Source organism: Lonchura striata, chromosome 5, assembly GCF_050655825.1.
Source record: "Lonchura striata isolate lonStrDom1 chromosome 5, ASM5065582v1, whole genome shotgun sequence".
In the NCBI taxonomy this organism is placed as follows: domain Eukaryota; kingdom Metazoa; phylum Chordata; class Aves; order Passeriformes; family Estrildidae; genus Lonchura; species Lonchura striata.
In genome coordinates, this window is record NC_140707.1 from 41,201,696 (window position 1) to 41,216,514 (window position 14,819).

General features: G+C 39.0%; 1 protein-coding gene across 6 annotated transcripts in view; it reads right to left on the reverse strand.

Annotated features, from left to right (window-relative positions):
* The window catches only part of ZFYVE26 (zinc finger FYVE-type containing 26), a 49,193-nt gene that overhangs the window by 3,791 nt on the left and 30,583 nt on the right, over nt 1-14,819 (reverse strand). For 2 of the 6 annotated variants that reach the window (XM_085582054.1, XM_021537038.4), the window contains exons 28-39: nt 13,837-14,006; nt 12,488-12,516; nt 10,318-10,439; nt 10,010-10,230; nt 9,246-9,393; nt 7,205-7,414; nt 6,168-6,383; nt 4,006-4,203; nt 3,504-3,706; nt 2,504-2,645; nt 1,895-1,954; nt 471-653 (exon numbers count right to left, since the gene is read on the reverse strand). In XM_085582054.1, coding sequence (XP_085438180.1) covers nt 471-653; nt 1,895-1,954; nt 2,504-2,645; nt 3,504-3,706; nt 4,006-4,203; nt 6,168-6,383; nt 7,205-7,414; nt 9,246-9,393; nt 10,010-10,230; nt 10,318-10,439; nt 12,488-12,516; nt 13,837-14,006 — 1,902 coding nt within the window. Of the gene's footprint in view, nt 1-470; nt 654-1,894; nt 1,955-2,503; nt 2,977-3,503; nt 3,889-4,005; nt 4,204-6,167; nt 6,384-7,204; nt 7,415-9,245; nt 9,394-10,009; nt 10,231-10,317; nt 10,440-12,487; nt 12,517-13,836; nt 14,007-14,819 lie in introns of those variants that run through there. The other 4 variants (XM_085582055.1, XR_014956025.1, XM_085582056.1 and 1 more) reach the window with 4 other exon arrangements.

Here is a 14,819-nt window from a genome sequence, read left to right on the forward strand (position 1 = left end):
ACTCCATGGCCCATGCTGACCCAAAGAGTGGACTGCATCCCCTAACCTAATTAACAGAACTAGCAGAGTGCGTCTCCTTCTTTCACTGGGATGGAAAAAACACTGTGATAGGCAAAGGCAATCACAAAATTGGTTCCTATGGAGGCAGGAGGTTTCTGCCTCCACACATCCTCTGTGTTAGCCAGGGAAGCCTCACTGAAGAGAAACCTCCTGCTGCAATCAGCAGCATTGGATAGGATCTTGTTCTGTCCCCACCATGGGTATCCATTTGGGAAGTGCTGGGTAGGAATGTGCTATAGCTACTTATGGTTTCCTCTCAGAGTAGCTTGTACAAGGCAAACCACACACTCCCACCTTGCAGCTATGCCTGCAGCATGGAGCCAGAGCACCTGAAGGACTCACTGAAAGAGCAGCCTGTATGGTCTACATCCTTTTTACTTCAAAAGGGACACAATGCAGAACAGAATTACCTCAGCAGGAATGCTTCTGAACTCATTTAGACAGTTAAGGATAATGTTATCCCCATCATTTTTTGCTGCCACTCCAGACTCACTGACACACTTCAGGAGCTGTTGGATCTCGCTGTACTTCTGCTGCTTCACCAGCTGCTTGGCCACTTTGCTGTACACTTCTGTAGCCTCCAGCTGGAAGTCCTAGAGGTAGTTGGAACATCAGAGCAACACATTGAATGTTCTCAGCAGGTTTTCTCAGAGGGAGTCTACACAACTGAGACAGTCTCTCCTCAGGACAAAATACCACACCACACTCCAAAAGGTAAAAGCTGTTTTGGGAGACTCTGGTTTTCCACTCATCACTGCTCAGGGCTGACTTAAAGGGTTTTTAATAACCAGACTTGTAAAAATCAATCCTGCTTAAGAACAAGAGTGCTATTACTGCCTTCTTTTCAGGAGTGGCAAAAAATCAGTTTTATTTCTTCTGGCAAAAGCTCTTTTCTAGATCCCTACCCACCTCTCCCTCAGCACATTCCCACTATACTTTTCCAGCCTCTCCCCACCAGCAGTCACCCTTTGGATACCACAAACAGGAGGCAATTGACCATTGTACACCATCCACATGAGGGAAGAGATGATGAAAGCTGTGAACTGATCCTGCAATGAGTAAGTAAAGAAAAAAAAAGGATGGAAATAGAAGTGATAGGCAGCTGGACCCACTGCTCCATTTTTACTGGACATAGTGGCTGCTGCTGCTTAGAAGTGCTGTTTTTCTAAGGCTCTCCATCTCCCTACAAACAGGAGTTCTGCCTTGTACATCCTGACCTGAAAGAAGGAGCAGGGCCTGCCACATCCATAAATATTCAAAAGTGTCCTGCTCTACCATCTGGGACTACATGGATGAGAAACACTCAGAAGAGTTTAGAGGCTCATGAGCTATGCTGACTGATAATCACTCAACTTCAACCCAGACATGAGGAATGAGAGGTCCCCAGCAACAGTTTCCAGTTAATTTTGCTCTCAAATCAGGAGAATAGAATAGAGAGAGCCCTGGCCTTATTTATTCACTGTCTTTGCATGACTGTCATGAACTGCAGAGAGGCACCAAGTGAGAGATCTCTACAAACATCTATGATTGTGGTTTACCAGAGTTCAGACACTGAAAAAGGGGCACAGCAAAGGAAAAGCTGTACTTCATTCATTTGTAGGACCCAATTACTCTGTAAATGTCCTCCTGAAACAGCATCTTAATTTCTTTACCAACCTTCCACAAATATATGGACATGTAAGACTTAAACTTGTGACTTTTATCTTAACAAGTTTTTCTTCTGAGGGGATTAAAATACATTTGAGGGGCAGGGGAAAAGCTTTTGTTTAAATAATTGCAGCTTTCAGGAGTTACTTAGCATTAATATTGCTTGTTATATCAAGTTTTTCCATACCTGGAGAACTCTAAATGCAATCCCAAACCCCTCCTCAATGTTTTTGCCTTCCAATATGACCTGAAAAGAGAAGTATAGACAAGTCTGGGAATTAACATTCCTTTTTCATTATTACAGTTAAACAATATTAACGCAAATCCAGATTTTGCCCAGAGGCCAAAATGAAATGCATTACTTCGACAGAAAACAGCACCATCCCAAGCAGCACAGGAAATTATAGGGTCTATTGTCACACACTGCTTCCATGAGAGGCATTAGACAATTTACAGATGGAGATGAGCCAAAGTTAAGAATGGTTAAAATTATAGCATTAATTGCCTTGCTTCCAAATATAATGGGATGCACAGTCAAAAGGAATATTACTATTTGTATGTTAGATGCTCTGCCTCTGAAAATTTGAACTTTGAGGAGATGAGCTCCAAGTTCTCACATGTTCTCTGCTACTCTGAGGAAAAACCTGAATTTTTCCTAAATGATGGGTTGCATTCAGGCGTAAGTAACTTGCCCAAAAAAATACAAGAAACTGCTTCAAACATCAAAAGCTTCAACCTGCATTAGAAGTTCATATTGTTGATGAAAAATAGCTGTGCTCAAAATAGCAATTAGTACCTTGCAAGCAACATCCATTTTCATGTTATTGTTTCCAAAGAGTGTGGGCAAGGAGGAATCTGTCATTTGAGAGGCTCCTGAGCTCTCACACTGATGCAGGAACTTTGTTACTTCCATCTGCAGATCAACTGTATTGATGTGCCTAGATAGTGAACAAATTCTGACTTCATTTAGTAACAGTGAAGGTGTCAATTATTATTTACATGAACTAATTTCTTCAATACCTTTCAAAAGAAGACATACTTATAAAATTAATTTTAGATGCTTTTTGATTTTGTCCATTGGTCAAGTCTGCAGCAATATTACTTTTCAGATCTGTGCACCTAACATACATCACAAGCTGAAGATGAGCAATTAATTCACATTATTTCAAAGAAGTGAGCCAGAGAAACTGGATCTCCAAATAAACATCTGTTTCTGCTTTTTCACCTCATCTCACACACACCCCTCCATGTTTAAGTTAAGAGTATAGCCTAAAAGAAAGAAAGAAAAAAGCCCCTAAGAAACCAAGATATAAAACCCCAAGTACAAGAGAGATCTGGCTAAATTTACGCTTTGACTTTTGAACATGGGAATCCAGTTAGCTCTGGTATCTATAGCTTGTGCATAGTGTAGGGTCTTGAGTTAACCCCAGCAGACAGTGAAACACTACAAAGCTGCTTGTTTTCCAGAGAGGAAAGGAAGAGAAAAAGAAAAACCTTGTGGACTGATATATAATTGTCTATGCATTGTACAGTCCCTATTTGCTTTTTTAAACTGAAGGAGGGTAGTCTAATACACATGCATATTTTTGGTAGAAACAACTGCCCATCTCCTTATTTGGATTGTTGGGGGGAAAAAATGATGGAAATCCTACACTTTTAACTACATAAAAGCAGATTTGGGTCAATGACAACCAGTAAGCGTTAACTAAAGCCAGCTTAAATGAAATAAACAAAAACCCGAAGTCTAAAGCCTGAATTTCACCTCTCCTAAAACTTAACTTCTTGTTTATAAATACCTTGACACATCTGTAGCAGACATCTTCTTCCGAAAAGTGAATGCCATTTTTTTCCTTCCTGAACTTCTTGAGACCTCCTGCAGATAGACTTTGAGATGGTCCTTGATCTTTAGAAGCCATGTCTGTTTTCCTCCGAGTTCAGTGTAAGACTTTGCTCCATGAGTGAAAAATCTAATGCAGGTCATTGCAGCACGGACATGATCCTGGAATAAATGCACTCACCACTAAGATGGACCACAGGACCCCACCTTCAGTAATCACTGTCTGCACTGAAGGTCTCACACAAAGCAGGCAGAGCTCTGTTTTCTTTAATACAATATGCCAGAGCCATGAAATCAATCAGGTCAGCTTTAGTAAGGCTCAGGCCTTTTTATGTTCTCTAAGACTGTAAAGAGGCAAAAATATACTTTTCCAGCATGCAGGTTTAGACCAAAGTAAATAAGCAAAAGTCTGACAGTATTCAGCATTTCATTGAAAGAGATGGCACTGTCCCTCAACTTACCTTCATGAACTGTTGCAGCTCATACAGAATATGGTAATAGTTCTTTCTTTGCAGGTATTTGCAGGCTGCAATCAAGTAGACTCCCCAGCTTTCCAATCCTGGATCAATGGTTTCCAGCAAGTTCTCCAACATATGCAGTTTTCCACTTTCATAACTTGGAATGAAAATCCCTTCAATAAACACTTCTGATGGGGATTCCTACACAAACAGAAAGTTGCTTGAAGCAAAGCCTCTGTAGCTTATTTTCCTTATGTAATATATAGGTATATTATATGACAGAGATCATAAAATTAATAAATAACTGACACTGGAAGGGATTTCTGGGAGTTATCTTGTTCAAAACCCCACTCAAAGAATGACTTCCAAGTTAGGTCATGCTGCTCTGGACCTGTCCTGTCAAGTTCTGAGCAAGACAAAGTTAACAACAACCTCCCTGTGGCCCTGGTCCTCTCCAAATATATGCACCAAAAAAAAACCCCAAAACAAACCCCAAACCTTTTTCTTTATATCCAGTTGGAATTTCCTTTCCTCCCAATTGTGTCCACTGTCTCTTACCCTTATACTGGGCACATAGGAGATAAGCATGGCTCTCTTTTTGCTATAATCACCCACTTGGTAGCTGAAAACAGCACACACAGATCTTCTCTTGCCTTTTCTTCCAGCAGGAAAAAGCTAGCTCTATCACCCTCCTCAAGTATCAGGTGTCTCAGGCCCCTAGACACTTTGGTGGCCTTCAATTAGACTTGCTGCACTTTCGCAGTGTCTGTTTTGTACATGGAAACCCAGGACTGGGCATAGTTGCTCGGATGAAACCTCACAAGTAGTGACCTAAGGAGGATATTTACTCCCCTTGACCTCTTGACTGTGGTCTTGCAAATGCAGCCTCGCATGTGCTTATTTCCACAGTAACATTAATATGTCTTGACAAGGCCACCACAAAAAAAAGTTTTAAAAGCTCGATATGAAATTCTTGGATTTTTTTTTGTGTCTCAGAGCAAGAGACAAGTGACAAAGTCTGTACACGTAAACTGTCTCTAAACAACCAACTGCAAAATGTTTAGTCAGAAGCTCACTACCTTACTTTGCTTTAGGGGAACAAACCCTCCTCTCTGGTTTGTATGATTACTACCAGTTCCTTGTCCAAAACTTCCACATCAAATTGTCTGTCTAGAGTATTTTCCAAGTCTGCTACTTAAGACGTGAAATTATGTCACCTACATTGTGAAAATATGCAACTTTTCTTAAAAGCAGATTTAAACTGATGTAAAGGATAAATTTAAAAAGATAACTCAATATGCAGATGACTGTAAGATGTTAGAATGACTGATGGTACAATGAGAAAGCAGAGTGGATAAGGCACCTTTATTTTCTATTAACAAACCTCATAACCAGATAAAGATAATGGAAGTTGGTGTTTCAAGTTGTACATTCTTCATAAGAGTTATTTCAAATAATAGTAATAAAAAAAAATCAGTAATTCAAACACAAGCACAGCAACTTAGAAAAGGAAACATCACACTCTCACAAGCTGGTGAGATATAATGGATTCACATGTCCTAAGAAGCACCCTTAATGTCTTAGTAAGAACCTGGAATAATTTCTAGATTTAACTGTAGTTTAGAACCAACAGAACTGTTTACTCCAGAGATACTTAAGTCCTCTTATATTATGCAGTTTCCTTAAGTGAGAGCTGGAAACCACATTTTGGGTTCCCTAGACTTCTGTCCTCTGTATTCCCTTATATTCCTTATGGTTACAGAAGTGCAAAAATAGGTAATCTGATTCAACAAACAATACCATGAGACAGAGACAAAGGGATAGGGAGTAGTGTCTAATGTTATCTGCACCCTGGAATTCAAAATTTTCCTTCTCTCTTCTGAACTCTATGACAAGAGTCCCAGGTTTCCAACTTCGTAGAAAAGACAAAGTGCTGTTGATACAGGACCTCTATAAAAAGAACCAAAACTGCATGCTCTTTTTGTATCTGTATAGATCAGTGTTGCTCTTCTGTCTCCCTGAATTCCTGCCAGTCACTGGATAGTTTGTATAACAGCATTTCAGGACCTCAGCAAACTCCTGTGCAGAAAGCCACCCAAATACTGCACGATGCTCATTGCTGCTTTTCAAATTTCAGTTTTGGTGATGAAAATTGAATTACTCACCTTATTTAGCAAGTGAAGCAGTGCTTCTCTCATACAGTCATGCCTCATGTAAAAGCTTATTATTGCCAGATTAGTGCTGTAACTGTGTAAATAGAACAAGCACTCCTGATAATAGCTGTTGTATTGAATCTTCCCCTCACACATCATCTCCAGGGACAGACTTCTTGTTCTCAATGTTGCTTCAAGTTCCCTCAATGTAGCAAAGTAATCATCATCCTACCATTAACACAGAGAATCAATGATAGGTGATCAGCAAGAGAAAATCTTCTCAGATAGGTCTTGTCACTCAGCCCTGAAGAATTTCTTTACTGTTGTTTTTAAAACAGGTATTGCTTCAGAGGGGTGAGAATCCAGCAATGCTTTTTAAAAACACTAGACTGGAACCCTGCTACCAACAGATGTGTTGAATGTTGCTGTACCCAGCATAGCTGTTTCCAAGGACAGGTAGAAGGCTTCCTTAAAAAAATTCCAATGTCAACAGCTACTTTAACAACCCAGTTCAAAGAGACTTTTTTATTCTCCTAAAATATGTACTTTGTTTTTCATCATCATGATTATCCAGTTAAATTTTTGTAATTTTAAAGTAATTTTTTGGTACCTAATCAGAATTCCAAACCATTTAGTAGTAGTTTTTGACAAGAGTGGGAAAGCATTTGAAAGTCTTTGAACTTCTGTAAAGTTACCAGAGTTTCAGCAGAAAAATCACATCATTGCAGCATCACAAAATATTGCTGAGATTGAATTTACCCTCCTTAGACTGTAGTAATAGTACATTATCCAGTACAGCCTATTTCCCCCAACAAAGCATATCCTAAATTGCTATAAAATCCTATAATCTCTCAGGCATCACTTCAATGTGATGAAACAGCTAACGAATTTCTCAACAATATTCAGCTTGCAATACACAATCAGGACAAAGAAGGAAAATAAACATCCTAACAGCTGCTATGATAACATGCATTGCTGTAAGATGTGTACTAAACCATAATTACTTGGCCTTGCCATAACCCCTCAGAGTAGACACAGAAGATTCTTACTGCGATGAGTACTGGTTTCACTGTGGACTCCAGGTACTGTATCACATCCTGGACCAGCCTTGAACCATGGTTCAGCTGGTTTAGATCCATGGGTGGCTTTAAACATCGGTTAAACTTCTCTCTTGCTGAAGTTAAATTTCCAGCTTTAAGGCACGCCATGCCCCAGGCATGCCACACTCCACCTGGATCCAATCCAGATTTTGTAGAAACCTAAATTCAAAATCATTTGTTAATATTGCAACACAATCCCAGTACAGCAAATAGAAAAAACGGCTTATCAGTCTGTGATTCTGACTGACCTTTCTCATCCTAGACCACATTTCCCATTAAAAACAAACAACTAAAAAACCGTATGAAAAACCTGTGCTGATTATTTGCACATTACTAGCACTAAAGGCCAACTACCAAAACACCCATGTGTTGGAACTCAAAATGTCCCTCAGACATTTTTAGAGGTTCCAGGGCCCAGTCAGAAGCATTCGAGACCCTGGCAAGCATCTAGAAACAGCTGTAATTTTGAGTTTGAGCCATTGAATGATTTACCAACTTTGCATGAAGAAGAAGTCACAAAAGTTTAGATATTATAGTAAAAATAGTTACAAAGTAAAAAGAAAAAAAATTTTAGTGTTGTACAGGGGGGTTTTAACACCTGTACAAGAGGGTTTTTACTTTGTACATGAGGGTCAGAAGTTTTAAGATAGAGCGATTCTTGGCCGGGGCCAAGAATCCTCTTGGCCCTTCTTTTTTCCTTCTTTTTTCTTCCTTACCTCCATATTTTTGGTGATGTTGGCACTTACAAATTAGTTTAAAATAGAAGAACACCATTTAATATAAGTAGTAAGTATTAAAGAAAAACCATAAACATTTATCACATAATATACCATATTAAAGATAGCAGCAGCCCGGGGCGGGAGGAGAGAAGAAGTCAAAGGACAAAGAAGATGTCAGGGGTGTGTGTACCTCTGCCTAAACTGCTGACCAAACCGTAGTAGCCAGAGAAGACAATCTTTTAGATAGCTTATAATAAACTACCTTAAGACCAAACAACAACAGACTGCTAAGTTTTTCTTTAGAAGCACATGTTAAAAGAGAGACTTTTCCACCACACAGAACCCCTAAACCAGGCCTGGGTTCCGTCACACATGCTCTCCAAATGTGGAAGTATTTTTTATTGTGTAAGTTTAAACTACTGTTTATCTGGGAAATTTCAGTTCCTGAGTTCTAAACCAGGACATTTTCACATCTACTTTTTGAAAGCGGATGATTTTCACAGAGCGGAATTCACCAGATTTGTGGTTTTAAAAAAGGCAACAGAAGATGCTTCATGAACTGTCAAGATATTTTTTATTTCACACAACTTTGCTGATAAAATTTACTCCTGATTTTCTTTAGTAGACCTAAAGCTCTTTTAGCTGCCTTTAAACAAGAACTATTTCTATTCAAATAGGTCATCTATTCTTGCTGTTTATTACTGCTTAACAAATCTTAATACTATTTATAGTATCATAATCCTGTATGGTTTTACAAAATCCTGAGAGCAGGATTAGATCATGATAAACCACATATATAGGTGTACAGATATGCCAATACTGCTGATTTCCAAGTAAATGGTTGGGAAAGGTGCCTTACCAATGTTTGCTGTCAGATTATAGACAAATACAATCTAACATTTAAGCTTCAGATAAAGTCCTGCCACAAAGGGTGTCTCATCCCTTCTTGCAAGGCTGCAAGATTCCTTGCAGTTAACTCAAAGAATGCATTTAATTACTTCCTTGCAGTTAGTCCATTCCAATATTAACTGTACCAGGGAACAAGGCTGCTTATCCTTCCCTTCTGCAGCCTGCTCCACAGCAGGACATTTCCATCTCAGAAATTTTTCCCGTGTTCAGAAAATTATTTCTTCCATGTTTAGAAAATTAATCTCAGTTTGTAACTGTTTAAATATTGCCCATTTCACACATGACATCCATGTGAATTCAGGAGGGAGGAAAACAAAAGCCATCACAGAAGAATTAACATTGAGATCCCTCCGCTGTGTTACCTCTATAGCTAGTTGATAGTATTCTGCTTCCAAAAGCTGATTTCTCAATCTTGTTACTGCTGCTGGGAGAAGGATCTGATCCAAAGATGGCACTGGACGGTAGGCAGCAGCAACCAAAATATTCAACACATCCACTTTGCTGATGTAGCTAGAGGTTAAAGAAATACATATGCTTTCACTATTACTATACATCAAAGGACTTGATGCAAAGACAACTCCTAGGACACTGGTTTCTAATCACGAGGACACCAGGTTTCTCTATCCATCATACTATCCCTTCAGAGTATTTTTTTATTGTTTGGGGTTTCTTTGCCATGTTCAGTGTAACTTGCTGACTGAAGACACCAGCTATTTCTTACTAAAATCAACATAGTACATGTGAAATTTATATAGCACATCTGCCACCTCAAGCTCTGCAGGACAAAACGTGAGGCAGTGCACAATGTTCATTCTCAAGAAACACAGGTTTAATATCCTGTATTAAAATACAGATTGAAAGGAGATACACAACAGCAAAGGCGAAATATGTACCCATCTTTGTGCATGATTTCTTCCCAGTCAGAGAATTCTCTCAGTAATTAAGTAGTCTTATTACTTGAACTTCTATTTGAACTTTCCCATTATTCCTGCATTATGAACTTCTCATTTGAGCTGGTCCACAGTACAAACACAAAGTAACCCTTCCACCTCCACTCCTCAATGAAAAAAGATAATAATCTTGACAGTACCACAACACATCCTAGTGAATATCTGATTAGAGTCACCTGTCACAGAGAGCTAGGTCCTGGCTCCTTCCAGCTTTTACAAACATCATTTTAGCACTGAAGAGCAATTGTTTCATGATGTCCATGAGGAGTCCAGCATCCACCTCAGGATTAGTGAGCCCTTGGGACAACCTGCAGCAGTGTTCTATCAGCTGGTGGCCACACACTATGCTGTCGCTGTGCAGGGTAAGGATGGCAATACACAAGGAAGAGCTGGGAGCCTGACAATTTGAGGGAAGACAGATAAATACAGGTAGTTCTCCAGTGAACTGCTGATTGGACTATATTGGACTCTCTCGTGAGCTCACCTGTTCATAATAAAATTCACTGCGTACAATTTCATTCTCCTCCTCATTCAGGGAAAAAATCCATTCAAGATCAGTTGCCTTGGATGTTCGCACCACTGTGGAATACTCATTATTAGAAGCTTCTACAGCAAAAAAGAAAACACCAGGTAAAATCATTGCACAAGAAGCAAGAAACCCAGCTAAAGACACACAATGCAGAACATTCCTATCTCTCAAAAAACAGTCATCTATAGTCCTCTCATTGTGCCATTTCCTACCAGCATCACACATCTAGCCCACATCACAGAAACATTTCCTTCCCTCAGCAGGCTGCCACATCATATCTAAACTTACTGTCACTGTTACCAAAAACTGGTCCCAGTAACATATTTTCAAATTATTTTTTAACTCTTATGCTACTTGGCATCAAGCATAGCAGCTTTCCCTCTTTAGCCTCCCTTTAGGCAATTTATTTAATATTTCTGAGCAGGAAGGAACTGGAAATATGAGAGCTGTGGGTTTCAGCTTAAAGTGGAAAATAAAAAACAGTTGTAAAAGAAAGGGTAAATTGATTCAACCACTTCTATGTTCTTTCCAAAATTCAGGTGATTTGCCCATGGAGTCCATGAGCTTTAGGCCAAGCGATTTTAAGATGACCTAACTCCTTATGTAAAATTTTCCTATAAAATAGTACTGCAGAAAATTTGAGTTCTAATCAAATTATTCAAGAAATATAATTACTGTGAAAAGTAGTTTTCTTTCCTCCACATTAAGGAAATACTTGTTTTGAAATTTGTAACCTAGAATAGTTATAAATGAAATACTGTCTGTCATCTGAGTGTAGCTGAAAGCTCACAAGCCCTCTAATGATCAAGTTTGTGACTGCAGTTCCAAAAAAAACAATGGGCAATCTCACAATGCCAAGAAATGGAGAATAATGACAATTTGCTGCTCTTGCCCCAATCAGCTTCCTCTGAAAAAAAAATTTAGAAAGTCTCAAAATGTACTCATTTAGAATTTACATACCCTACAACTGTAGGGTGAATTTAAAAAAACCCAAAGCAACCAAACCAAAACCCAACACACCCCCTGCACTTTTTCAAGTTGAACTGGAAACTGAGTTGGCACAAAAACTAAGCTAGAAAATATCTGATAAGCCTTCTTCACAGTCCCCCCCCGATAAATTAGAAAAGCCAAATAAAAATAAAACTCCCTCTCAAATCCAAGGATTTTCACATTTTTCTTATCCAGTCTTATTGAATGGTTCACATAGGTCCAGTGATGTGCAGCAATGCTACACAAAAGCTACATGTCAGCTGTTTCAGTCTTGAAACAAAGGTAATGGTAAAGCAAATTTCCATCAACAGCAGGGGAAAAAATTTTCAAATAGCCCATTATACTTTAAAAGGGAAGAAATAAGAAAAAATATTCCTATTTTCTTTGTTATTACACAAATGCAAATATTGCACCATGTTTCATGCTACTGTTCTAAGTGTTTCAACTGTGTCTTGTTCTGACAAAATTTCACATCAGTGTAGGAAAATTTTGCAATCATCCAAAACACCAAAACCCGTAAAAAACTCCTGAGAAAAAATAGCAGAGAAAAAGTCAATTAAATTTTGCTATTATTCCTGAAGCTTAAGATACTAGATTTGGAAACTGAGGCACCAAAATGCAATTACTATTTTCACACAATCAACAGAGGAGATGGAACTCAGGACACAACCAGACCCATGAGAGTGGCCTCATCCTGTGCTACCTCTTGGCAGCATGGGGTATAAAACACCACAGCCCACTGCAGTGGTGCTCAGTATTGTACTGTCATGGTTTATAAAAAGAGGATTCCTCAGCAATGCTCTGTAGTGAGCTAATTAAATCCTACTCACATTACTGCCTCTCACTTACTGTTTCTAGAATGAAAAGGGGGTTCTCCAACTCTTTTTCAGTTCCTTTCTATAACACCCATCCAACAAATTCAATATTGGCTCAGATAGCTCTCCTAAGTCTCAATTTTCATTCACAGAAGTTTGAAATGCTCAATTTCAGCCTGCACACGCAAAAACCATCAGAGATATTTTGTAACAGAACTTCTGATCACCCTTTAGCTGCAACTAGGTATATCAGCTTCTAGTATCTAACTCCTAATCAGGCACTTTAAAAAATTGAGGTTTAACATCACTCCATTCCTTACCTTCCACTTGGTCCTGATCTTCTTTTCTGCTGTAATAAAATGACAGAAAGAACCATCATGCCTACTCCAGCACATTGGGGGAAACATGGTTTTATGGCAGATATCAACATGGCTACCCTCCTCAGAACATTGTTCTGTAAAAATGCAACATCTATCCCTAGTTGTCCTTTTCAACACACTGCCCTGCCCCTAATCCCTTCTGCTTGGAAATCTAAGATTCTGCCTCTGTACTGTTGTATTTCAACTACACTAAGTATTGGCTCTTATGACCTTCAGTAGGAACAGCACTGTTGCACACATTGTAAAAAAGCAGACACTGAGAACAAGAAGAGCCCAGTATCAGGACATGTCAGAGTTAAAATTAAGCATTTGGTATCCAAATGTCTGCTCTTAGAACTTAGTTGGATTTGATACACAAACAGGGAGAGTATTAAAAACTCCAGACAAGTAATTAAAACCTGGCAGGTGGTATTCAAGCATCGTGCTGAGTGCTGCTGGCCTAATCTGGCAATGTAAGCAACCATTCTGACACAAGCTGTTCAGCTGCAAATGACTGCTTGTTTTTTCACAGGTTCCTCTTCAGATTTGCACAGAATTGCTCTTTTCCCAGGAAGCCTGCTGATACTGCCATAGTAGGTACTGCTATCTGCAGGCTTGATAGGAAAAGGGGAAATGAAAGCATGGCTGGAAAGGGTAAATCTTACTCTCTGTGACCTAGTGAAGCCTGTTTAAGGTCACAGAGAATAAAACTCTTTTCAGCTGCACTTTTCACCAGCTAGCCTGTGTACACACAATGAACTTCAGTCCAATTCTCAGCTGAAAGCAACCATATAATGAAAATCTGTCATCACAGCTGTCCCTTTCATTAAAGGCAGCTTCAAAGCTTATCTAATCGGAAATTTGCTTTTTAATTCCCAAGGGTTCAGGGAGCCATAACTGAAGGATTATGGAATAAACTAAAACACTGATATATTCAGCAGAGCTAGTAAATATGCAATATTAATCCAGAATTTGAGTATACTGCCAGGAACTTTGTCACACTGTAGCAATTTGTGCTATGTTTTGCATCAAAGCATTCAATTCTTAGGTTAGTGATTAATTGGTGCTTAAAGAATTATTGATAGTTAAAGAATTCAAGAATTTATTGCCAGGCCCTCCAATGTTCTAGCCAATGAGAAAAGTAAAGTGAGGCATAAGGAACATTCCCACACCTATCAAACCTGAAAATCCCAACACCTGGAGGCCAAATGGCTGATGTTACATTATCCAGATAAATCAAAATGCTTATGTCTCTCTAATTCCATTCATCCACTCTGCTGAAAATTGAGAACTAGGGCAGAAGGACTTACATGCTTGTGTCTTGCACCAAGCCAGGCACGTTTTCTCTGTTGTAGTAGCTATAGCATTGATCACACACACGAGACAGATTTTCTCTGCAAGTTTCTATTTCCATTTTCTTGGTGGAGCAAGAGCTGCACACCAGCCTGCCACAGCGCCTGCAGTGATGGCGCCTGTTAAACTAAGCACAAGAGGTCATGGATGAGCCACAAAGAGAATTTACTGAAGTCTGCTCATTACTTGTGAGTAAACTTATTCCACTTGAAGAGAGGAAACACCATGCAGGATAAGGCTTTTCAGAATTATACAGTGATTTATTCTCTCTGCTAAAATTCCTTTTTGAAGCATAGCAAAGGAAAAAAAAAAAAAATCAAACCCCAAACCCAGAGGTCAGTATTTAAAATACGTTTGCAGCAGCCTTGGGCTTTCTATTACTTAAATTATCCCAGTTTTGATCATAAAGCTAATTAGATAATGTCCTGGAAAATTTAAAAGCTCTAGACTATTTTTCCTGACACCATTGTAGAAATTTCCAAATTCAAAAGCAGCAGATACTTTTGAGAAAACAGTACTATTTCTAAGCAGCAGAAGATAACAAATTGCCAGCACACCTGCAAAACCAAAAATTAATATTCTCAGAGCACCCATACAGTTCTCAAGTACTCTATGAAACAATAGTTTTTAGAAAAGTGTAAACAACAGCAAAGATTTAATTTTCTATACTCATAATCTGAATCATATAGTGATCATGTTATTTCTTGCCAGCAGTGTCAACTAGACAGCCCCCTGGAATATTAATACTGCTGTTGTTACACATGTTTGAGATCCCATATTGTCTTCTCTCTCATGACCAGATTTCCTCTTTAGACTCTATCACTTCACAGAACTCTGCAAGGAGCTAACTGTGCCAGTCTCTTCGACCATTCTAAATAGAAACCAATGGTTAAATACCAAAGGACTGGCAATCTTGTAGAGCCCATGGTGATGCAGACAA